General features: G+C 55.5%; 2 protein-coding genes across 3 annotated transcripts in view; one reads left to right on the forward strand and one right to left on the reverse strand.

Moving 5' to 3' along the window:
* Window positions 1-2,915, forward strand: part of HYI (hydroxypyruvate isomerase (putative)) — an 18,813-nt gene extending 15,898 nt beyond the window's left edge. The window contains exons 2-8 of the mRNA XM_010582730.1: window positions 133-244; window positions 1,407-1,521; window positions 1,668-1,746; window positions 1,979-2,028; window positions 2,211-2,280; window positions 2,474-2,608; window positions 2,817-2,915. Coding sequence (XP_010581032.1) covers window positions 133-244; window positions 1,407-1,521; window positions 1,668-1,746; window positions 1,979-2,028; window positions 2,211-2,280; window positions 2,474-2,608; window positions 2,817-2,905 — 650 coding nt within the window. The 3' untranslated portion in view covers window positions 2,906-2,915. The remainder of the gene's footprint in view (window positions 1-132; window positions 245-1,406; window positions 1,522-1,667; window positions 1,747-1,978; window positions 2,029-2,210; window positions 2,281-2,473; window positions 2,609-2,816) is intronic.
* SZT2 (seizure threshold 2 homolog (mouse)) overlaps window positions 2,632-22,614 on the reverse strand; it is a 60,599-nt gene continuing 40,616 nt past the window's right edge. The window contains exons 49-72 of one of the 2 annotated variants that reach the window (XM_010582512.1): window positions 21,346-21,534; window positions 21,025-21,222; window positions 20,523-20,692; window positions 20,171-20,337; window positions 19,628-19,725; window positions 18,607-18,739; window positions 18,365-18,492; window positions 17,941-18,071; window positions 17,242-17,424; window positions 16,514-16,781; window positions 16,206-16,285; window positions 15,732-15,857; window positions 13,803-14,008; window positions 13,589-13,679; window positions 12,588-12,668; window positions 12,102-12,176; window positions 9,498-9,711; window positions 9,023-9,206; window positions 8,593-8,715; window positions 7,821-8,322; window positions 7,381-7,497; window positions 6,901-6,969; window positions 3,822-4,294; window positions 2,632-2,918 (exon numbers count right to left, since the gene is read on the reverse strand). In XM_010582512.1, coding sequence (XP_010580814.1) covers window positions 4,151-4,294; window positions 6,901-6,969; window positions 7,381-7,497; window positions 7,821-8,322; window positions 8,593-8,715; window positions 9,023-9,206; window positions 9,498-9,711; window positions 12,102-12,176; window positions 12,588-12,668; window positions 13,589-13,679; window positions 13,803-14,008; window positions 15,732-15,857; window positions 16,206-16,285; window positions 16,514-16,781; window positions 17,242-17,424; window positions 17,941-18,071; window positions 18,365-18,492; window positions 18,607-18,739; window positions 19,628-19,725; window positions 20,171-20,337; window positions 20,523-20,692; window positions 21,025-21,222; window positions 21,346-21,534 — 3,677 coding nt within the window. In that variant the 3' untranslated portion in view covers window positions 2,632-2,918; window positions 3,822-4,150. Of the gene's footprint in view, window positions 2,919-3,821; window positions 4,295-6,900; window positions 6,970-7,380; window positions 7,498-7,820; window positions 8,323-8,592; window positions 8,716-9,022; window positions 9,207-9,497; window positions 9,712-12,101; window positions 12,177-12,587; window positions 12,669-13,588; window positions 13,683-13,802; window positions 14,009-15,731; window positions 15,858-16,205; window positions 16,286-16,513; window positions 16,785-17,241; window positions 17,425-17,940; window positions 18,072-18,364; window positions 18,493-18,606; window positions 18,740-19,627; window positions 19,726-20,170; window positions 20,338-20,522; window positions 20,693-21,024; window positions 21,223-21,345; window positions 21,535-22,614 lie in introns of both variants that reach the window. The other variant, XM_010582511.1, reaches the window with a different exon arrangement.

The raw sequence follows: 22,614 nt of genomic DNA on the forward strand, positions 1-22,614 counted from the left end.
CGCGGCGGAGCGGGCGGGGGTGCGGATCGTCCTCCTCAACACCCCCCCCGGTACCGCCGCGTCCCCGCCGGGCTGCGTGGGTGGGGGGCGCGGGGGTGCCCCGGTGCCGCTGACCCCGCCGCTCTCTTCTAGGGGACCAGGAGGCGGGCGAGATGGGGCTGGCGGCCGTGCCCGGGCGCCAGGCTGCCTTCCGCCAGGGCCTGGCCACGGCGGTGCAGTACGCCAAGGCGGTGGGCTGCCCCAGGTAGGTGCGAGGCAGGACCCCCCGCTCCTGCGGCGCCCCGGCTCCCCCCGGCCCCCAGGCGCTCCTCCGCAGCCCTCCTGCGCCAGCTCCTCCTCCGAGCCGGGCTCGCTCTTTGCTCCGCAGTGCCCTCAGCCCGCCGGGTCACCGAGCCTCCCCCTGGCAGGGTCTCCCCGCTTGGCTGCGTCGGGCCGGAGGCGGTTCGTTGCGGACCCCGGCGTGCGGGGCCACGGCCTTAACGTGCTCGCTGGGAGCTGACCCAACCCTGCCCTTCGCCGTGGAGGCTCTTGTCCGCACCTCCGCACGACAGTCCCCATGATAATCCTGCCTTTCTCCTCCCAAATTAGACCAGTTGCTTACCCCAGGACACCGCAACGGTGGCTTTATTGAAGGCCGTCATCATCACCGATGACAGCACAGGAGAGGCCCTCTAAGAGATGTGGTTAGCCTGGCACAGCCCCCTTCACAAAAACAACACGGACCTTTTATTCCATTTACTTTGCATCATTCTTTCCCTTAGAAACACTCCAAAGCCCTGTGGAGGCCATGGGCCACGCAGGCCGGGGGTTGCCCAGACCCATTTGCACTCTCTGGAAATGGGCAGAGTGAAAAGGCTTTTGTTTCCACTGGATGCCTTCCCCAAACGATTGCTGAAGAGCCTTGCTCTCACCTGGCCATTTAGCTCTGCATGCAGCCTGGCATAGTCCTGCACTGGCCACCATCCCCTCCCTGCTCTAAGCAGTGAGACAAGGCATCCAACCTGCCCCTGGCAGAGGCAGCATGCCTGCCGCCCATCGCGCTGGCCTCAGGGCAGCCCCAGGACCAAGACCTCAAGCTCCGGCCTCAGGGTGAAAGAGCTGGAGGCAGCTGGCAAAAGAGGGAAGAATCGAGGTCTGTGATTTGTCAGGCAAAAAGTTCAAAGACAGCCCTCTGCGTACTGAGGGGGCATGGTGCGTGTTTGTGTCCCCACAGCTTGTCTTTGTGTCCCGGCAGCTCGCTGGCACCTGTTGTGCCTCCTGTATGGGACGTGGCTCCTCTTACCCCCCTCTGTCCCTGCTCCCCCAGCCTGGCCCTGTTTTCCATCGGCAGAGGAAGGTGTATTAGATCTGACCAGCTGCTTGGAGAGGGGAGCTGGTGCCTTTGGCTGATCTCTCTATGTCTGTAGGATCCACCTGATGGCTGGGCGGGTTCCCCTGGGCGCAGATCAGGCAGCAGTGGCAGGCGAGATGGAAACCACCTTTGTTGAGAATCTCAGATATGCTGCTGACCTCCTGGCCCAGGTAAGGGGGGAATGGGTCCTGCTCCGTGGGTGCAGCTCTTAGGGTATGAAGGATGAAGAATTCCCCACCAGCATGGCATGGGGAAGGCGCGCTCCCTGCTGCAGAGGTGACAGGATGTTTCGCAGGGTGACATTACTGTGTTACAGGAAGACATGATTGGACTCGTGGAGCCTATTAACAACCGCATCACTGACCCTCGCTACTATCTAAACACCCCGCACCAAGGTAAGGCAGACATCTCTCCCCAAAGTCTCCTTGAAGGGAGGAAAAGGGTCCCCAAAGTCTGAAAGACAGGAGGTTGCCTCAGCAGAGAGATGCTAAGGGAGCACAGAAAGCAGGAGGTTGCCTCACCTGCAGGGAGATGCTGAGGGAGCACAGTCAATGAAGGGGGGTCTCAGGGCTTCACCATGAAGCTTACAGCCTGGGGGTGATGGTCTCCCACTTTTTGCACCCTTAGCTGCTGCCATCCTGGAGAAGGTGGGACAGCCCAACCTGAAGCTGCAGCTGGTGAGTCAGCATTGAAGATCTCCAGGGTCCAACCTCCACCAGGGAACCTTGCACAGGGCTCCCAGAGGCTGTGGACTTGTTATCCCCTCCTGGGGACGTGGCAGGGGAGGACAGGGACCATAGCACAGCCCTCCTCAATGGCTCACTGAACAGCTGCACCATCCATCTCCTTTCTCCCACAGGACCTCTTCCACTGCCAGATCATGGATGGGAATTTGTCACGCAACCTGGAGACATACTTCCCACTCATTGGTAATGCCCTGCACCCGAACTGGCTCCTCTGTGGCCGTGGTGCAGGAGTGGCTTTGAGATGGGACCCTCCTGCCCTACACTCTGCTGTGGCTGACCAGGGATGTGGGGCTGCTCTTGGGTCACCTTGTCTCATGCTTAGAGAAGACTGCAGGCAGGGCTGCCTTGGGCAGAGCATCTCCCATTCCCTCTCTAGGTCATATCCAGATTGCACAGGTGCCAGGGCGGCATGAGCCTGACAGCCCTGGGGAGTTGAACTTCCCCTACATCTTTGAGCTCCTGGAGTCCCTTGGCTACACTGGCTACGTGGGGTGCGAGTATGCTCCAAAAGGTGAGTGGGGCCTGCAGGCGGTCTGAGCCCCACGGGCAGGTCCAAGCACGGACCAGCTGGCTGGGTACCATGCGAAGACAGGCAGGTCCTGGGGGCTGGCAGATAGTGAGCATCAGAGTCCCTACCTGGGGATGAGAGCCCTGCCCAGAGCAGAAGCCGCTCCAGCTTGCCTGGGGGTACCAGCAGGAAACCTTGTCTGTCACTGCAGGAGATACCATGGAAGGCCTGGGCTGGCTGCGCACATACTGGGAGAGCCGAGGGCTGCAGCATGATGGGACCAACAAGGCAGCAGAGTAAAACAAGGAAACCACTGGAATAAAAGTTGAAGCAATGGCTTAAGAGAGGAGTGTGTCTGTCTTCTCTATGACTAGGGGGTGGTGGTGGGTGGGACCATTCCTAGAGCGAGGTTAGGACCATCCATGTCGTATTTCCCTTCCCCAGGCCCTACTGGTCCAGCCTAAGGAGTTGGACACTCATCTGCTCAAGTACCATCTGCAGCATGTCATATCTGGGGATGGCTTGGGCACCACTGTAGATGACTTAAGGTACACAGGAGACCCGTCACTTCCAGTCTGCAGGGGTGTCCAGGGCGAGGTTTCCAGTCTCCACTGCTGAGGGGAGCATTCACTCTTTGGGAAGGGCAGGAGTTTTCCCACTCCGGCTCCAGCTGGTGCCTGGAGTTGTAGGAAGAGGGCTCTGGGCTTCCAAGTCCTGCAGTGCCTAGCACTGACCCTGCAGGAGGAGGGGAAAGTGAAGCAGACCCCTCACAGGCTGCCTGAACCGAGGTAACAGGCCTGTGGACACTCGGGGCTGTCTGCCCTGCTGCGCCTGCTCTGGAGCAAGCAAGAGACTCCGCTGCAAACCCAGCCAGCCCCACCAAAAAAACCCCAACCCAAGCCAGGGTTGCCTCTGCATCCCCTGTGGGAGGCTTTCCACATCCTAACCTACAGCACACAAGCAGGGATCTGGTTCAGTTTATTTAACAGATATATCAATGGCTTTAATGTACATCTCCATAAAACCTTCCCCTGGTCCAGTTCACCCTTCCTGTCCCATTCAGTGCTCTCCTGATGAAAGCAAAGGGCCAGAAGTGGGCAGCCTCACTGCCCAGAGCCCTGAAGTCGGCCTAAAGCCAGAGCACTGTGCGGTGCTGCCCTGTGCAGAAGACGGGCTGAGCATGCTCATCTGTGCCTTCCTAGCAGGCAGAACTCACCTGCAGATGCGAGCCATGTCCCTGAGAGTCGCTCTGCTTCAGCCAAGCCGCAGCAGCCGAGCTCCTGCCCTTGTGGTTCGGTTCAAGGTCATTCAGTATCAAACCCACCGAAAACAGCAGAGTGAGGGCCACAGCAGCCAGCCAGCAAACGATGGAGGTACATATCCCCAGACTCCTCAGTTCAGTACCCACGCGTGCCGCTAGCAGTGCTGCCTGCAGTGCCAGAGCACAGGTCCCTCCCAGAGGCCTGTTCTTCCTCATCGTCACCCACGGCGTAGCAGCGCAGAGAGGTCCAGTACACACATTGCTCCAGGACGTGGGTGCCAGTGCTAGAGCAGGCCTGTCCAGAGGTTGAAGCAGGCAGTGTTGATAACTGACTCCAGGTGGTGGTATGTAGACACAAGCTGTGGCAGAGGGCTCTCGCTGTTCTGGGGCTGCACTGGGAACGGCTCCCGGAAAACCACGGTGAGGCTCTGCTGAGAGGGAGGAGCTGGTCAGGGGACAGGATTCAGACAAGCACTCTGCAGACCCTAGCCCAGGTGCGTGGGCACTTTTTTGGCAGTGTCGGGCAGATACTGGGAGAAGTCTCAAAATGCCAATGGCACTAAGCCGGTGCCTCCTCCTGTGACAGAGTATGTTTGAGCCTCCTCCCAATTTTTCTGGTGAAAATTAGGTGCAAGGACTTGCCTACTCACTCTGTCCCAGCCCCCATGCATCTGCAGTTATACCAACCCCAGCAGCAGCCCCAGGAGAGGAGGGGATCCTACTGCCTCCACAGTAATAGGGGCTTCCAGGGAAATTAGAGGGAAATTTCTTCTTCTTCTAAGGCAAAGAGTAGGAGTGCAACAAATGGGGAAGGGGAGGAGATTAAATGTAATAACTGCAATCCTAAAAATAAATGCTGGCTGCTCCATTCTCATTAGTGACTGTACTGACAAGGCAGGGTGAGGGCAGAGGGGAGCAGAGAACAGGGTTCGGAAGAGACGGTTGCAGGAGCTGAAGCAGAAGAAAAACACGAGCAACTCAGTGCACTCAGATCAGCATCATGGAGGCAAGACACAGGGACTGGATGTTCTCCAGAGCTGAAACACAGCACATCTAGTAGCCAGGGTCCCCTAACAAACTCATAAAGCCATGAGAACATCTGTGTAACTGCAAAACAGCAAATGCACCACCATCATTTAAGAGGGAAGAGAAAGTGATTTGTGAGCCTAACTCCAGCAGCGTGCAAGGCTTTAGAGCAGGCTCGGAGAGAAAGAACCATGAGGAAAATGCAGCTCGGTGTTACCAAAGTGATCTGCTAATGCTAGAGTTCTCTTTGATAAGGTAATATTTCTAGACAAAGGAATCATGGTATATCTTATCTGAGCTTTAGGAAGGATTTGATGTAGTGCCACATGGGAAATTTAGGTAAGCTGAGAAGACAGGAATTAACGCAAAAATTATAAGGTGGAGATGGTAGCGCTGAAAGGGGAAGCAGCAGGCTGGAGAGAGGTTACAAATGGAGTTACTCCAGGAGAGGTTTTGGGACTCACGTTGCCTAGTACTTTAATGAGTCTGGCACAAAGATGAGGAGCGTGCTGATAAAATTTGAGGCACTAATACAAAAGAGGATTGGGATAATGCAAAAAAGCCCTAGAGACTTTTGAGAGGCCACAGGAATGGGATTAATGTTAAGCGCAAAATACAACGTGAGGAACACAAAGGATTTCTGTTATAAAATGGGAGTCATTGGGTGAGGTGATATAGGGTCTGGGCGTATCATATCAATGACCACAAGGTGACGCTATGACCAGCGAGGCCTGACCACGAAAAGCCAAATACCATCCTAGGCTGTACCAGAAGCACTGAGCAGGGCCAGAAAAGCCTTAGGGCAGTCGCAGAATGCTCTGCTGAGGCCCCTCAGGAACACTGTGTGCAGTCCCAGACACCTGTATTTACAAAAGCTGACCTGAGCCCTGAAGGGCTCTGAAAGACAATGAAGCCATTGGGAAGGAAAGGGAGGCTTAAGAGCAGAGCTTACTTAACACAGCAACATGGAGTTAGCAAAAATTCCACCTTCAGATGTGGAGGTGAATCTAAGGGACCAGGGAGGAAGCGGGTACCTGCACAGTGAAGAGTGGTTTCAGCTCTGAGCTACCACTGGCGTGAAGAGGATAGAACTGGCCACGACAAAAGCTCCAGCACAAAATGGGAAGGGCTTTTCACCACCAGAGGGCTAGAGGCACTGAGCAGCCTCCTATCAGGCACCACCTCTTCTGTCTCCCCTACTTGCCTTTATGATGGAGCGCGATTTATTTACAAAAAGGATCAGTTGCGCTACAGTGTCTGCAAAAGCCTCACTGTGGACTGAAGTGTCTTGTAGATCCCCTGCTTTCATATGGAGCTGCATTCCCTGTGACCCATCCTGCAACCTGCCTGGGAGCAGAGCTGAAAGCAGAGTATTTTTGCCCTCAAGAACAAAGAAGGCCAAGGCCCACGCAGGTTTGCTGGGATCCTCACGGTGCAGGTCCCCTTCCTTTCTGCCCAGGCAGGAGCAGCCCACAGCACTGGTGACCCCTCCCAGCCAGACCCAGTGTCATCTGGCTTTGGACTGAATACACAAGGAGAGGAGGACTCTTTAGCCTGGATAGAGAGACAGCTGAAAGCATGATCCAAAAGCGACCTTGTGAAGGAAAAGAGGATCAACTGCTCACTGTTTTCCAATACAAGAACAAAGGGGTATCATATGAAAAGAGCAGAAGAAGGTTCAAAAACAAGCCAAGGAAGGTAGCTCTTCACCTCTATTGTAACTGCCTCATGGAGCTACAAGTCAGAGGAAATCATGGATGCCAGAAATTAACCAAAGAAAATAAAGCTGCAGAGGGCTATTAAATAAATGCAAAGGTCACTTCTAACTAAGGATGGGCCTGAACCACGAATTGTCAGGTGATGGGGCAGTATTTAGGAAAGGTGTTAGAAGCTTCTTGACCTGCTCTTATTCTCCCCATGTGCACCTGCCCTTGGCCACTGCTGGATTAATCTAGACAGATCCCTGGCCTAAGCCAATATAGCTGCTCTTATGTTCCCAAGTTCTTACCGTCTTTCCTGAATGGGAATCAAGAAACACAAGAACAAAGCAATCCGTGAACTTCTGGTTGAGCACGACCTGTCAGGAAAGCCACAGCACATGTTGGAAAGGAGACAGTACAAACCCCAGGACAGGGATACAAACAACACCCACCCAGGGACGTGCTGACACGCAGGACAAGTAGCATGATAAAGCTGTGAAGGTGCAAGTCTGCCTGGCTCACAGGTGACACTGCCAAACCACGGGGCTGTACATGGCATGAGGGTCAGCAGGTGCAGTGTCCGTCCTGCCTGCCTGGGGCCAGACAGACACTGCTGTACCACAGGAGCGCACACCTCATGTTGCATCAGTAGCAGAGTGGAGACCAACATTATGATGGTGCCCACATAGTCCTGACAGCACGTGCCAGACTCACACTCAGAAGCCACAGCAGGGAGAAGCCCTGGACAGGGGAGAGAAGCTGCAGGTGGGCGACAGGCTGGGTCTTACCAGATACTGGGTGCCAGTTTCAGCGTTGTGGAAGTGCCGACAGCTCTGGGGAAAGCGGCTCAACAGCACTTTGATGAGGCTTTGGTACCAGGAGACTGTCATGGTGAGGAAGCATCCCTGTGGGCATAGAGAAGGGCTGATTTCAGCCTCCCTCTAGCCATGGCACCCAGCAGCCATAGTGCTACAGCAGCCTTCAGACCCCCGAATCAGATGCATCCCTCACAGCCCACTGAGGCATGCTGACCTAGGGCTATTCACTCTCCATAGACAGGTCCATGCAGTCTCCCCCTTCCCCTGCCGGACAGGAGCTATATTCCTGCCTCTATCCTCCCACCAAGCAGTAAGAGATGTGCCCCGCAGGCCCTTCACCTGGCACCCCACTCCATCCCCAGAGGAGAACAATGGCTGCTGTGCACCATGACTCCATCCCTGCTGCTCACCAGCTGGGGGTCGACGTCAGCAATGGATTTCCCATGCACGGCGTCCAGCAGCTCCTCCAGCTCCACCAGCGAGAGCTTGCCCAGCTTCAGCTTGTCAGAAGCTAGAGGCTCCAGAAGGAAGAGGCGCTTCCAGAGGTTGTCCCTGCGGCAGTGGCACTTGGCCAGCTGCACCATGCTGCTGAGCTGCTTCTGGGCTGAGGCCACCTCAGAGGCCAGCAAGGGGAAGAGTGGTGAGGTGTAGAAGAGCCCTGGTCCCAGTTTGACTTGCGTGCCCCCCGCGTAGAACTCGCTGCTGTCCTCCACGTCCTGCCACAGCTCCCGCTCTGCTGGCTGCTGCCGCCCCAGGCTTGTCTCCGGCTCCGCTGCCTCCCAGGCCGCCCGGCCCACCACAGGCTCCAGCACTTCCCGCTGCAAGCGCGGCAGCTTCTTGAAGCGTCGCATGTCAGCTGTGAGCCGTGGAAAGAGCTCCCGCTGGCTAGTCATGATGACGTAGAAACGTAAGCTGAGAGCAAGGAGACACCTGTGACCTGGGGAAGGGCTGCTCCCTTCTCAGCTGGGCTGCAAATGAATCATGGGCCTCTCTGTCCCTGGCAGTAAGGGTGCTTCTCTGCCCAGACAAGGACAGGTACGACACTGCCCAGTTCCCTGCGAGGATCCTCCCCAGCCAGCACCAAACTTGCCTGTGATGTCCCAGACAGAGCTAGTCCCTCCCAGAGCCCTCCTCCCCAGCCAGGAAGCTTTGGTGTCATGTCTCTGGGACCCCAGTGCTCACCGGAGCATGCGTCTCTCTGCCTCACTCTGCTCCTCAAACGGTGCTGCACTGTGACACACCAGGAGGGACACATCAAAGTCATCATGATGACGCAGACCTTCAGAGTCCTTGTAGGAGCCCGAGCTGGGAGCAAAAGCACATCAGTATGAAGGGGATCTCACTTTGTTTCTCCAGATCTCTTGGTCACAACGGAACTACTGGGCATGGGGAATTTGACACAGCAGGACTCCTCAGAAGCGCTATGGGAAATGTCAAATGCATGCGCACACATGCACACCACCCCTGTTGGCCATCTCAGAAAAGCTGGGCAGAACTGCTGCTCGGCACTATGTAGAACGGTTAGCTTTGCTGGCACCTTGGGGCAGTGTCCCTGATGTGGGGTACCCATCAATCCCTGGCAGCTCCAGGAACTTATAGCAGCAGCACTCACCTGTTCCAAATAGAGACCAGTGCATATTCATTCTGCTCTGTGCCTGGTGTCCCCTTCTTGTTGTCACTGCCTGTGGCCAGCCGGGCCATGCGTAGGGGTTTCATGTGGTAGGTGTTGGCATGGTCAGCGATGTAGTTGTACAGCTGGTGTGCAGTGATCATGTTGGTGGGCAGGGCCAGCATGCCTAGTGGAAGAGGACACATTGCTGTCACAGGAGACGGTCAGTGCCTCTCTCACCTGGGCAGAGCAGTGTCCTACAAACTACTCTGGGGGACAGAGCTCTAGAGCAACCCACCTCCCTTCCACAACAGGGCAGCAAGGACTTCCCCTGGAGCTGGGCCCCTCCTGTCACCCTCTCTCTGTCATTCCCCTGGGTACTCCAAAGGTCAGGTTTATTTGTAAAGCACTTGGAAACCTTTTGCCATGTTGTAGGCTGGCAATCAACCCCAGACTAATCACATGTTGAGCTACACACCTTGGAAAACATGGTTGCGGCCAAATTTGGGGATGTCGGGGTGGTGGGCAATGAAATCCTCCAGGAAGCTGGTGAGATGGTAGCCCTGGCGGAGAGTCATGTGGGAACCCAGCAGATAATGGTGGACTATACGCAAGTGGAAGTCGTAGCTGAATGAATGCACGTGCATGAGGTCCCGCACCTTGTCACACTCCTCCGTGAAGAGCATAGAGAGCTGCAGAGGGACAGGGAGTCAAGGCAGGAATGTTACCAGGCACCTCATACCCTCCTGCAAAGCCCTGCTGACAGCAAGACATGGCAGAGCCAGTGCAGCCACCCCTGCCCCGACACCAGAGCAGGATGCAGCCAAGAAGCTGTGTGCCCAGTGCAAATAGCAGACCTGCAGGCCTGGCCCCAAGGGATCCAGCTTGGTGGCTCCTTCCACAACTGACCCCGCTCCTGATCTCCAGCAGCAGCACAGACTGATGGGCACTGACTCCCTTTTGGCATGAGGTTTACCCCCTCCTTGAGCTGAAAGCCACATGGCTGTGAAGGAGGATACAGCCTCCTTTCAGCTGAGTGCTGCTCTGACTGCCTAGTCCCTGAGTGGGTACAGGACACACCAGGGCTGGAGCCCCAGCAAGTTCTGGATTTACAAGCAAAGAGTGACTCCCTGAATGTCCCTTGAGAGCAGGAGGCAACATAGGGGCCTGTGGGGATTGGATGGACCCAGAGACGGGCAACAGCAGAGTTGCTAATGCCCTGTGCTCAGTAACTAACAGGAACCCAGGCTGGCTGCTGAGAAGCCACATCCAGTGGTGGCTGGTGTGTCACAGCTGTGCCTGGAGAGGATCCCTCCGGCACACGGCCATCACCTCTGCACAGCGTGCTGGTTCTTCACCAAGGCAGCACCAGCATACACACACTCACCCCAGCCATGCTCCCAGCACAACTGCAGCTACTGTGCCAGGGGACAGTGATGGTGAAGGCCTCAGCCTTGCCCTTATGCCAGGAGCTCAGAGTTTTAACGTCTTTTGGCTCTCTGACACCTTTGGGCAGTTGACCCACATCATAATCCCTTGGTTTAAGGAGGCAAGCAGGGAAAACCAGCAGGCAGGAGGCATTGGCAGGAGAACAAGCTGCTCTTGCTCTCTGTGCCACCTGCATTTCTGCTGCCATGAGCCAGATGGCAACCCGCACAGCCAGGATGAGCCCAGAGAGGAGCCTATAGCTCTGCCCCAGGAAAGGCAGGGTGAAGAGCAAGAAACAGAAGGTGCTGCCCCCATGCCAGCACCTGGGGCCCACCCCATCCTCCTCCCAAGCTGTGCTGCCCAGTGCTACAGAAGGCACTGGCACAGGAGGCAAGAGGCAGCTCCCAAAGCTGAACACCGGGGCAGGAAGGGTGGAAGCACAGCCCGTGGGAAGTTCAGCCCTGCACTGGCAGGTCCTGCTGTGCTCAGCATGGCACTGGGAGGAGAGGACATACCGCAGACTCAGAGACGGAGCTGGGTCCCATGCAGCTCTTGCTGCGAGCTCTGGCTGTAAGAGTGCCCTGATGGAGAGAGATGCACAGCCAGTGGGAAGAGGGACAAGGCACTGCCCAGCCTTGTTCCTGCATCCAGCCTGTCCTGCACAGGCCCAGCGTTGGACAAGGGGAGAGAAGGGGCTGAGGAGCTCAGCTGCCCCGCCTGGGGGAACTCTGGGCTAGTCCCAACATGTGGGAAGGCTGGCCAGGCGCCTGTAGCAAGCCCCACACCTCTTGCCTGCTGCTCCCAGGATCATCCCCTCCCACTGCAAAACCAGGCAAAGTCTTTTCCCAAGTCAGCCAGAGAGAGCCTGGATGTTCCCTGCAATGCCCGCTGCAGCCTGGTAACCCTGCCCTGTGTATATGTGGGCTTCCCAGGAAAGGCTCAGCAAACCCTCAGGTGAGGTCCTGGCAGGCTCTAAGCTTAGGAGACCACTCTTGGCCTATATAAGATGCAGCCTTGCTACACAGCCACCTTGGAAAGGACAGTATGGTCATGCATGCTTCCTGCCTCAGACAGGCTGGGGCTAGCCAGCCTCTAGGCAGCCACCCAGTGCCCTGGGGACAGGCAGGAGACACCCTGACACACCAAAAGAGAAGGGAGCAGGCAACCCCATGGTGTTGTAGAGCAAGGCACAGAGGTATCAAGAACCAGGGCTCATGGTGCAGAAAGTGATCTCCTCTGGCAAAGGGTAGCTAACCATGTTCACAGATCCCTGTTCCCATTCCTTGTTGTTCCAAGGGAAGCAGAGACCTTCTGGCTTTCCATGCACTGACTTTGCCTGGAGCAGTCATCTTTGCCAGAATTGCTCCTATTCCTTCCCAGTCTGCTCTGTCTTGCTCCCCAAGCTAAGATAAAAGTCATCCTCTTGCCAAACACCCTACGTCCCTTCACTGTACTCCAGATCTGCTCAAGCAACATGCCATGGAGGGCACATGGCTGCAGAAGGCTCTGTGCAGTTGTGCTTTTCTATGAGGAGGGAGCAGAGCTCTCCAGAACTTGCTACACCTGAAATGCCCACTCTGTCCCAGAGATCGCTGCCTCCCCCAAAGCATTCCCTGACCCTGAGGTGCACCAGCTGTGCCTGCAAAGCCATTACCTGGGAATTCACAGACTGGCCCATGGGGATCCGTGAGCACTCCAGCGCGTACTGCTTCACGCAGAAGTAATAGCCCTGGAGGAGAGAGCACATGAGCATACCACAGGCCTTGGGCCTCTCCAGGGAAGGAGAGCAGCCCCTACGCTTCACCCTCTGGGCTGGGTCCCAGACACTCTTGCTCCATGTTTTGTCTCCCCTCCTGTCTGAACCAAGCCAGCCCAGCCAACACGTGGTTGAGCACAGAGCACCCTACCTGGTATTGAGCCTTTGCATGTTTTATTAGCCCCCCTCCAGGCAACTCTTACTGCTCTGAGCCCTGCAGAACCATACCTAGCTGATCCACAGCTACAGGACCATGGGAGAGGCAGGACAAGAAACGAAGAATCACAGGTCCCTGCTGCACTCCTCCTTGTCACTCACTTTGTTACCTCTGAAGACTGTCCCTGAACCCCCAGAGATCATACTTTGTTTATTGTTCTTTCTTACCTGGAAAGCCAACTCCATCAGTACAATCCCACCTGGAAGAGCTCTCTGTAGATGATAGGTGGCAACAGTAGGGCTTGTGCTCTGGGAAGAAAAGGACAAAGCTCAAGAGGCTCTCTGGCATAGGAAAGCAGCCCGCACACCAGGGTGCGAGGCTGCCACAAGGCTTTGGCAGAGGTGGAAACAGAGGAGCCTCATCAACTGAGCACCCTCACTGGAGGGAGGAGAGCAGACATGCCAGAGCTGACTGTGAAAAGAATTCTAACCTAAAAAACAGCCTTTGAGAGAGCACACCAGGCACCCTGCTCCCTTTGCCTCCTGCTTACTCAGGACAGGGTGTCTCTAGAGTTTGAGGACACTGAGCTGATGATGTGAGCTTTCATTTGATGGTGTCTAGATGTTGTATCAAATAAGACAGCAAGGAGTCAATCCTTTTCCAGGTTAGCTGCGATTTGGTAGAGCTCTGTCCTGTTCCTCCCTAGTTGCCACTTCTTTAGAAATGAGGAACCTCAGCCTGCTCTCACAGTAGAGCCATTCCAGGTTTATCTTCTCTGACGTCTTCAACTTCAGCATTCATCTTACTCTAACTAAAGATCCTTCTGTGCCAGAGTTGCCCTTAACCATAGACGCTGAGTCTTCTCTGACTGGTAAACCTCCAGAATCACAACCAAAGGCAGCTGTCCTGGCCCCAGGTCACCCTGTTCCTCTTCTGAGACCCCTCCAAGCTGTTGCCATCCTTTTGAGATTTGCCCTGGCTCCACCCAGTTCCAGGAAGGGGCTCCGAGGGCTGCAGGAAGACATGCAGGAGGGCAAGGAGGTCTCATCTGACCCAAGATCCCAAAGATGGTGCTGATCTAAACAGACATTTTTCTGGCTTTGGTGCTTTCTCTGCCCTCTCACATCCTTTCTGCCTGAAACTGATTCAAAAGCCAACCAGGAGAACTGCCCCACTCCACAGCCCAACTTCTATCCCAGTTCCACCCCTCTAAGAGACATGCACTCACCTTTGGACTCCCTTCTGCTTTTGGCTTTGTGTAGGAAAACGACCCTCTCCCCTCCACACCCATTGCTGCCAGAGCTCGGATCCGGCTGGTGCTACTGGAAATGACAGCAGAGACAGCCTTGAGCAGGCGAGCCAACATCTCCTGTTGTGTTAAACCAGGGCAGAGCTCAGTGTGTTGGCTGTTCCAACACCAGGGTTCCCAGAATGTCACTGACCTGCGAGTGGTGGGTGAGGGTGGCCGGACCTGGACCAGAATGAAGCCCATGCTCTGCAGGTACTGGATGTATTGCTGCAAGAAGGCATTGCACATCTCCTGCAGCCAAGGTTCCTCCTTCACCTTGCAGGGCAGCGCTTCTGCCGAGTCACAGCTGTGGCTGCGGTCTCTCCCTGAAGCTGTAGAGTCATTTGAGCGGTGGCGCTTCTGGAAGAGAAAATAATTTCCTACAGAGCCCTGCTGCGACTGGCCCCAGCAGGTGACACTTACTGGGACACCACCAGGTGCCCTGGCTGAGCAAAGGGCAAACCTCCCCCTGCCAGAGAGCACTAACAGCTAGTTCCCCAAACACTGTCCTAGTGCATGTGCTGAAACACAAGATCCAAGATTTACCCAGCCATGGACTGACCTAACAGGACTGCAACAGACTGCAGGAAAAGGTGCCCTGGCAGAAAGGGAAAATTCACATCTACCCCCAAAGAATGGCTTCTACAACTGGTTCACACAAGGCTCAACAGAGCTTCAGCTCCTACTGCCATGGTAAGAGTCCAATCCCCTTATGAATCCTGCTGAATTCTCAGGATTTACTAGTAGTTCAGTAGCACTGAATAGGAATAGTGTTTCCTTTTAACTGTTTCCAGTTCCATTCCTTTTGATGTCTTGAATACTCCTTGTCTTTGTGCTGTGAGAGACTGAGGTTTCTTTTCTTGATCTGTCTACCTCAAGCCGGTGGCTCTTTTACAGATTTCTATCTGACCTTTCATTCACCTACCCAGGAGCAGTCTCTTTACCTGGGGTCTCTCCTGCTACTCTCTGACCTTCTCCGAGTCTCTCTAGTTCAGTGCCTTTGTCAGAAGATGCTTGGTCTCACACTTACTGTCGTCCAGATGAAGACATTAACATGCTAGTATTTTAGAAACATATTGGAATATTACCAATAATACTAACGCCTGTTTCTGATGTACTCTAAATGATTTGCCTTTTGTATCCAACTGTTCACAAATTGAAGAAATCCACTGAGCTGTCTGGTCTGTACAGGCTCTGCAGTTAGTGTACAATACAGGAGAAGTTCAAATTTCTCTCCACATTGTGCTCTGCTTTACTGGGAAGCAGGTCCCAGCTCCCACAATACCTCTCATTTCACAGGCTACTTGAGCTCCTTGCAGTCTTTTTCTGTTCTGACCAATCTGAACAGCCATAGAGCATTGCAAACCTTGCCATCTCGTATGTACTGCAAAAAATGATCTGATACAGAACCCAATACACAACCTTGAAACCCCTGCTGCCAGGCTCTTCAAATTCAATAACCAATTTTCATTTTGCTCTGTTCCAAAAACAAAGTGAAGTTTTCGTTCTGTGACGATACTTTTCCTTTTGCTTGCAAGTGCTCAATTTCTGTAGCAACCTCTGCTTAAAGACCCTGTCAGAATCCTTTTGACATTTAGATAAATTACAACAGCCTGTCCTTCCCTTCTGACACGCTTACAGACTGTGAACAGCCGGTATGGAATCTGCACCGGTTAGTCTGTCAGGTTGCAACCTGCTCAGGATTCAGCTGGTTTGCTTTAAATTGTTCCAGCTATTTGCTGGGTCCAGGCAAGGTTTACCAGGTCTGGCTGCTGAATGCATAAAGGGAAGCTTTGCTTCCCCAACAGATCGCTACCAGACAGCGCTCTCTGATGGCTTCACTAGACTCAGCCCTGAACTCCCCGAGTAGAAAACGGAAGTCAGTCTTCCCCAGGGATGGTGCGGCTGCAGGAGAAAGGCTATAAGGACCCAAGGATTTTCTCAGTCTCCATCTCACAGGGTGCAAATTCATCCTGTAACACAGGGGTGAGCTCAGAGCAGCCCTGTCTTGGGAAAAGATTGCAAAGCCATCCTTTGCCCCACTGCACAAAGCCCAACCCCGCCGGCACTTGCTGACACTCACCTTCCCCTCTACCTTGCCCTGCTGGTCAGTCTGGATCTGCTGCCGGAAGGCTGGGTCAAAGAGCAAGGGAGTAGCACAGTAGTGAACCAGGCGTGAGGACTGCTTCAGGGTCTCCAGGTCTGCCAGCTGCACAGCACAAGAGGAACACAGTTACAGCACACAACCCTCATCAAGCCTGGGAACAGGCTGTCCACAGCGCTGCACGGCTGCTCAAATGGAGATCAAACTCTCGAGGGAACCCCCTGCTTTACAGCCTTTCCAGTGCTGGGCAGCAAGGCCCCATGCCTAAGTGTGTTGCTAGAGCCCAGTAACTCCAGAAGTTCAAGCAGAGCGCACTGCTCCACTGCCAAACACCATCCCCGACATACACCCTGCTCTGAGCTCCAGTGCTCCCCTTTGCCATAGAGAAGCTGGTGCTACCAGTGCACTGTAAGAAGGCCCAGCCCTCCACCCACCCACTTGGGTTGCGCTCACACTGATAGGCATGTTGGACTGCGCCGATCTCTGCTGCCAGGTAACAAAGAGATTTTCAATCTTCATCTGCTTCTCCAGTTCTGGGGGAAAGAAAGCAGCCACAAGAGTATCAAGCCACAGCCCCAAGTATTGCCACTCCCCTTCACTCCCACCCTACACAGGCCATAAACCATTCCCTCACAGCACCCTGACAGGAGGAGCCGAGAACCGTCCCCTCAGCTGGAACTCTTGTTCTGCTCTTTCTGAGCTCCTTTTCCAGGAGTGAGATGATTAGACAGGCTTCTGTGACATCAGGCCCCTTGCTTTACCTTTCCTCTCCATGCTCTTGATTTCCAGGAACTGAGCCCCATGCCAAGACACAGGGTCAAAAGGTCCCAAGTCAGGCCCATGGGGTATGCGCTTGACAGTCGTAACATCCCGCAGAGCTTCATCAAAGGGCACCACATCAGGATGGAAGTGCAGAGATGGCAGGCTGCGGGCAGAGCTGCTCAGCCGGCCTTGTTCCTTGCTAGGTGGGGGACTGGAGCTCCGGATCAGCGCATCCACCTCCAAAGTGGAGTTCAGGAAAGGATTTGGCTCCTAAGCAAGCAGACACATCCATGAAAGCCTCCTTACTGCCAGCCTTGGAGCAAGGACCCACAAGAACAGAGAAAACCCAGTTCTGGCCATCTGCAGACATCTCTGTCAGCCTCCTCCATCACCAGTCCCAAGGACAGCAGGCCTTGGCCTAGCATGGCCCTAATGTGCAGTGGGAAGCCCATTCCCCAGCCTCCTCCACCCTAAATAATCCAGTCACAAATAAGTGCTGCCAGCAGCAGGACCTGACTTCCCTTTCCACCTCTGGCTGTCTCCAAGAGCAGACAGCACCAGCCTAGCTGGACACAGCCACAGTCGGACACATGAGCACCTGGGGATACCTTGCCAGCTGGCACACAAAAGCACAGAAGCGCACACACTGCAACCTTACTCAGACCCCCAAACTGCGAAGGCCCTTCCTGAAGGGGAAAGGACTGCCCTGCCTGGCAGGGTGCCCTACCTGCTTGCTGTCCTCATGCCATGGTGTGTCCATGAAGCAGTGGTGGTGGAAGAGTCCCAGCTTCTGGCTGAGCAGGCAGTGCACAATGTGGGACCGAGCATTCTGCCACTGCAGCAGGCGAGTAAGGGAGCAGTTCAGGTTGGCCCCCAGATCTGGGGACCAGTTATAAGTGTAGAGCGTCAGCTGGAGAGAGAGGAGGGGGAGAAAGGCTGAAGGACCTGCTCAGAGAGGGCCTGCACGGCGACACAGGCGGCCCCAGGTGCTCTGGGTGGTACTTGCTACAGCTGCAGCCACTTTCAGATGACAAGGCTGGGACAGGGAGAGTGGCAACAGCTCATTCACAGCCCCCCTGTTAACAGCCACAGCAGTGGTGGTGGTACTTGCACTGACCGCACAAGTGCCCAGCCTGACGTGGACCGTGCTGTGGGTAGGGAAAGGGCAATTATAGTCCACAGTGGGGCAGCTGAAGTCAGAGACAGCAAGGGCTGTTGCCCCCCAGCACTCCCCAGAGCACTGCAGGGAACCCCCAGCTCTGCTTGTGGCACAAGCAGAGACATCCTGCACAGCTGCTTTGGAAGGCTCCTGCCTAGGGAAGGCTGGTTGCCTGCAGATGCACTCTTCTTCTCCTCTTTCTAGCCCTGGGCCAGTTAGGAACAGCCTGGCTTGTGGGAGACAACATCACACAGGCATCATTGCTACCTTTTTGTCGATGATCTCCATGAAGAGGAACCTTTGCCGAGGTGCCAGGTCTCGTCCAGCAAGGCTAGGATCAGAGCCTCTCTCTGCTGAGCTGAATTCCATGGCCTCAAAGCGCTGGAGCCCTTTGTGAGCTGGAAGAAGCCAGAGTTATGACCCTCAGTACCAGTTCATCCCGCTCTTACATCCCATGTGCCGTTAAAGCTGCATGACAGGATGTTTTGCCACAGTACTTGCTCAGCTTGTCTTGAAATAAGCAGTTATAAGCAGATTTGAGAACAACGTCTCAGGAGCTGAGAAGAGACAACCCACTGCCCACCTCTGGGAACAAGCAGTCTGTCCCAGCAAAGAGGGGAACCCTGCTCATACATCTCCCACCCCAAGAGCCCCCAACACACAGTCCCAGGGACCCTGGCCAGGCACTCACCCTGTTCTGTGCTGCAACGCCACTGCTGGAAGTTGCGTCCCAGCAGGATGAAGTGTCTGACGGCTGCAGGGCGAGGGCTGGCACTCTGGCCAGGCTTATACGGCAGGAAGGCAGTGCCCTGATGGCAGCTGCAAAGAAGAGCACCAAAGGTGGCTGACAAGTAGAGCCATGGAAGCAGAGGCTGGCACAGCTGATTGGCATTTGCTGGTGCCAAACAGCCCCCTGTGAACAGTGTAACTCACCAGATCTGCTCAAACACCTTGACAGTGGTGTCACTCGCCAGGGCAGTGACCAGGCTCACCACTTCCACCAGGATGGAGGACAGGAGGAAACGAGACACAATCTCCACTGAGCACTGCTGCACTGAAGGGCACCCTGCACGGAAGAAGTACTACTGTAGGAAAAGGTGCCAAGCTGCCCCAGAGCCAAGCCCTGTCTACCTGGGCAGCAGGGAGGGCTAAGGGAGCCCCATTGCGGGCCTGCTGCCCAGAGCAGGCCAAGTTCCTGCCTTGCCAGGGACAGAGGTAGGCAGAGCTGGAGAACAAGGACTTTATATGGAGGAGGAGAAGACAAAGGCTGAACAAAAAACTGGTTTCAGGCTCTGGCCGGAAACAGGGCCTGGACCAAACTCCGTCCATGCCCTGAGCACAGCACTTTATTCCCCTGCCTATTCCTTGCTCCCTGGCCTACTCCTTACCAAAGAACAACTCTACCTGGCCAGCAGGAGGTGCAAGAGGATGAAGAAACACTGAACTGAGAGGTATCCAGAAAGCAGCAACAGGGCAACCGCGCAGCCCCAAATCCCACCATGTGAAGGGCATCCCTCCTTGCTGCCTGCCTCCTCCTCTTGCTCCCTCCAAGACTGAGGGTCTCCCATGCAACTTCACAGCTCCAGAGTGTGTCACAGAGGCTCAGATTCTCCCTGCTACATCTGGGAGCCTTATCATTACTGTAGCTGCCATTGGAGTTCAGTCTTTCCAATGCAGTTGCAGCCAAGTCCAGCAAGCCCTAGACTTGCAGCATGGCAGATACAACCACAGGCCTTAGCAGGTTTGTTCAGATGCACACAGACACATGCTGGGACTCCTGCCACAGCTTTGCAATGCTGATGCTGGCCCTTAAGACTGAGGGGACTCTGATGAGGTTTGGGGGCAGAGTGCATAACTAGCTAGAGATCAGCAAGGGATGAAGGCAGATGGCTTGGTGCCATATGAGGACTTGTCCTTGCAGCTCCATGGAGGAGCTGGGGCCTGAAACACATACCCAGGTGGTTCATGAATGCCATCCACTGCTGGCAAGTTTGATTGAAGACTGGGTGCATGGTACCTACATCCCCTTCTTCCAACTGGCAGGCTCGGCGCCTGGGAAGAGGAAAGGGAAGCAGTTGTACCAGATCAAAGCCAACAGCAACGAAGGCACAAGTCCGCAATGGTCTATCCCCACCCAGCTTCAGAACAGAGCCTGGCAAGCCCCCTTTTTGGGTTCTTACAGCCCTTGAGCTTGGTCCCTCTGGGTCAATAGCCATAGGGGTGTCAGGTGTTGTGCAGGGCCCCACAATGCAGGGGAGGGATCTCTGGCAGGGAGATCTAGCAGTGCTCTCAGCAGCGCTGCAGCAATAAGGATTGAGGGGTTTTGTGTGGAAGGCAGCTCCCCTAACTGGCTGTGTAAGGAAGAAACTGCCAGGAAAGGTGATGTGGTCAAGGGTTAAGGTGCAGATAGAGCCAGCAGGATGTCAGGCTGCGGAGCGCTGTACAGCAGACAGAGGGGAACAACACCCTGGCTGCCCGGCCTGCAGGCTGTGCTTGCCTCTGTGCCTGTTCCAGTTCAGCTGTGGCTGTGGCCCGATCCTGGCTCAGATGCTGCTTGACACTCTCAGTCTTGTGCCGCCGCCTCGTGCGAGCCTCTTCTGGCCTCTCCAGCACAATGTCATCCGTAGTCTTGGGGCTGCCCAGCTCTGAAGACTCTGCCTTGCTCTAGGGAGAAGGGGGTAAGTTAATGCTGTGCACATGCACAGCCCAGCTAGCACCCTGATCTCAAAGTCCCTGCTACCAGCCTGGCCTCCCAACCCCAGCCAGATGCCTCCTCTTAATTCCTCCCAGCCTGACACACCATCAGGACTTAGAGGCCCCGCTCCCCACTGGTCCCTCAGCAACATTACCAGCATGTCCCAGAAGCTGCGGCGTCCCAGCTTGCTTGTGGGTGTCACTGGCTCCCCGGAGCTGGACGAAGGGGCAGAGGTGAAGTGCAAGGGTGGAGGACAGCTCCTGCCAGCCCCACCAGTGGCCAGGGCCAGGCCTTTGGTCTCTGACATGGTCCTCCTTAGGCCTCCTGTAGAGACAGAGCAAATCAGACTCTCCAGAGCTTCCCACTGCAACACTGCTGGTGTCCTCGTGTACCCCACTGTGGCTGGCCAGAGCCAAGCTGGAGAGAAGGGAGAGAGCCCTCAGCAACACCAAAGTAAATTCAGTCTTGGGGAGCAGATAGACCTTTACATACCTCTTCCAGCCCCAATTTCTATAATGATTCTTCCCTGAGACATCACACAGCACAGCTTGCAGAGGGGAGAGTGACTTCCTCCCAGCCCCCTCAGCCCCAGTCCCCCCAGCAGAGCCAAACTCCTGGCTGGGGGCTTGGAATGGCCATCCTGGTCAGGCTCTCACCTGAAGAGCTCAGCTCCTCCAGGTCTGCAGCACCCAGGGGGCTGGTGGCCTCCACACAGAGTGGGGCCGGCAGCACGAGGAACTCCATGACGGCGTCGCAAAGAGCATGGCGCAGGGCCCCACGCAGCTTCTCCGACAGCTGCAGCAGGCTGATGTTGCCCTTCTCCCAGATATCCAGGCGCACCAGCATGCGGGGCTCTGCAGGGAAAGGGCAGTCCTGCATGGCTCAGCACACCCACCTTTGCCAGCCCTCCCTCCTAGGTGCCCCAGGGGATGTGGAGACAGCAAGGAATTGGTAACTTGTGGCTTGTTTCACTCTACCTGAATGCAGGGTGCTGATCTCTGGCTGGTGCCTGCTGACTGCGGTGAGGCTTTCAAAGTCGGCATCCTGCAGCAGGCCCACGATGGGTGAGGAGGAAGGCAGCTTCAGAGGGTCAGGCCTCTCCCCATGGGGCAGTGAGGTGGGGCTGCCATGCTCATCCACGAACGTCAGTGCAATGCACGCGATTCCTGCCAGGGAGAGCCCGAGACAGCCTCTGTCAGTCCCTGTACCTCTACAAGCCCTGCCTACAGCCTGCCACCCCGCACCTGGGACCGTCATGTCACCACTTGGGTTGCACAGTGCCACGTGGCAGGCAGGGCCCACAGGAGGGGATGCAGCCAGGGGAGCAGAGGCTAGCTGTGCCTGTGGGGAGCCAGGGTAAGAAGCATGGCGTTTGGCACAGGGTGTCCCCATCACCCCGAGAGTCTCTCTCTTGCAGTGCCACAGCAGCTTTTGCCTTGCCCTGCAGGAGCTTCCGGGGTTGTCCAGCCCCATATGCAAGGGGAAAGTATCTCCATTTGCCCCAGGAGGGCCTTTATGCAGAGATCCAGGATGGGGCTCACCATCCCTATCCTCTTAAGGGACAGAATACAGAGCCCAGGTACTCTCCAGCAGCCCTCTCCAGGCTATAAAGGACCTCAAGTCCCTACAGAGGAAGACTGTATACATGACACCCTGTTGCAGATTACACTCACAGCTCCCTCCTCACTGTACGCCCATACAACATCAGGTACCTTCCCCATGCACTCCAATGAGCAGGACTGGGAACAAAGCAGGTTGACACCTAGTATTAGCCTGGATTTGATGCAGAGTAAAATTCAAGCCCTGCCTGTAGCCTCTCTACACTGACCCCTACACACACATAACGGGACAGTTCAGAGATGCAGAGTAGCAGCATGGTGCTTGCTTCAGAGCCCACATGCTGCATGCCCTGGGCCACACGGAAGGAGAAGCCCTGCTACGAACCAGACCAGAAACAGGAGCTCAATCCCCACAGCCCAGCTCGATAGCCAGGACACCAGGGAAGCAGCAGCACAGATGCACCTGTGAGGTCCAAACCCCACGCTGTAACCCTAGATCCTACTCCCTTTCAAAGTCCCTTGACCAACTAAGCCAGCACTCAGGTGACTGGATGGCAAAGCTGCCCCAACACTGCCAAAGGGTGATGTGTCCAGATGCAAACAACCTCAGCCCCACAGCATTTCTGAGCCCATACTCCGTTCCTCTCCATCTCAGCAAGGGTGGGAGTGACAGCAGACTCCACTGCC

The sequence above is a fragment of the Haliaeetus leucocephalus genome, unplaced genomic scaffold (genome assembly GCF_000737465.1).
Source record: "Haliaeetus leucocephalus isolate CR32 unplaced genomic scaffold, Haliaeetus_leucocephalus-4.0 Scaffold848, whole genome shotgun sequence".
In the NCBI taxonomy this organism is placed as follows: domain Eukaryota; kingdom Metazoa; phylum Chordata; class Aves; order Accipitriformes; family Accipitridae; genus Haliaeetus; species Haliaeetus leucocephalus.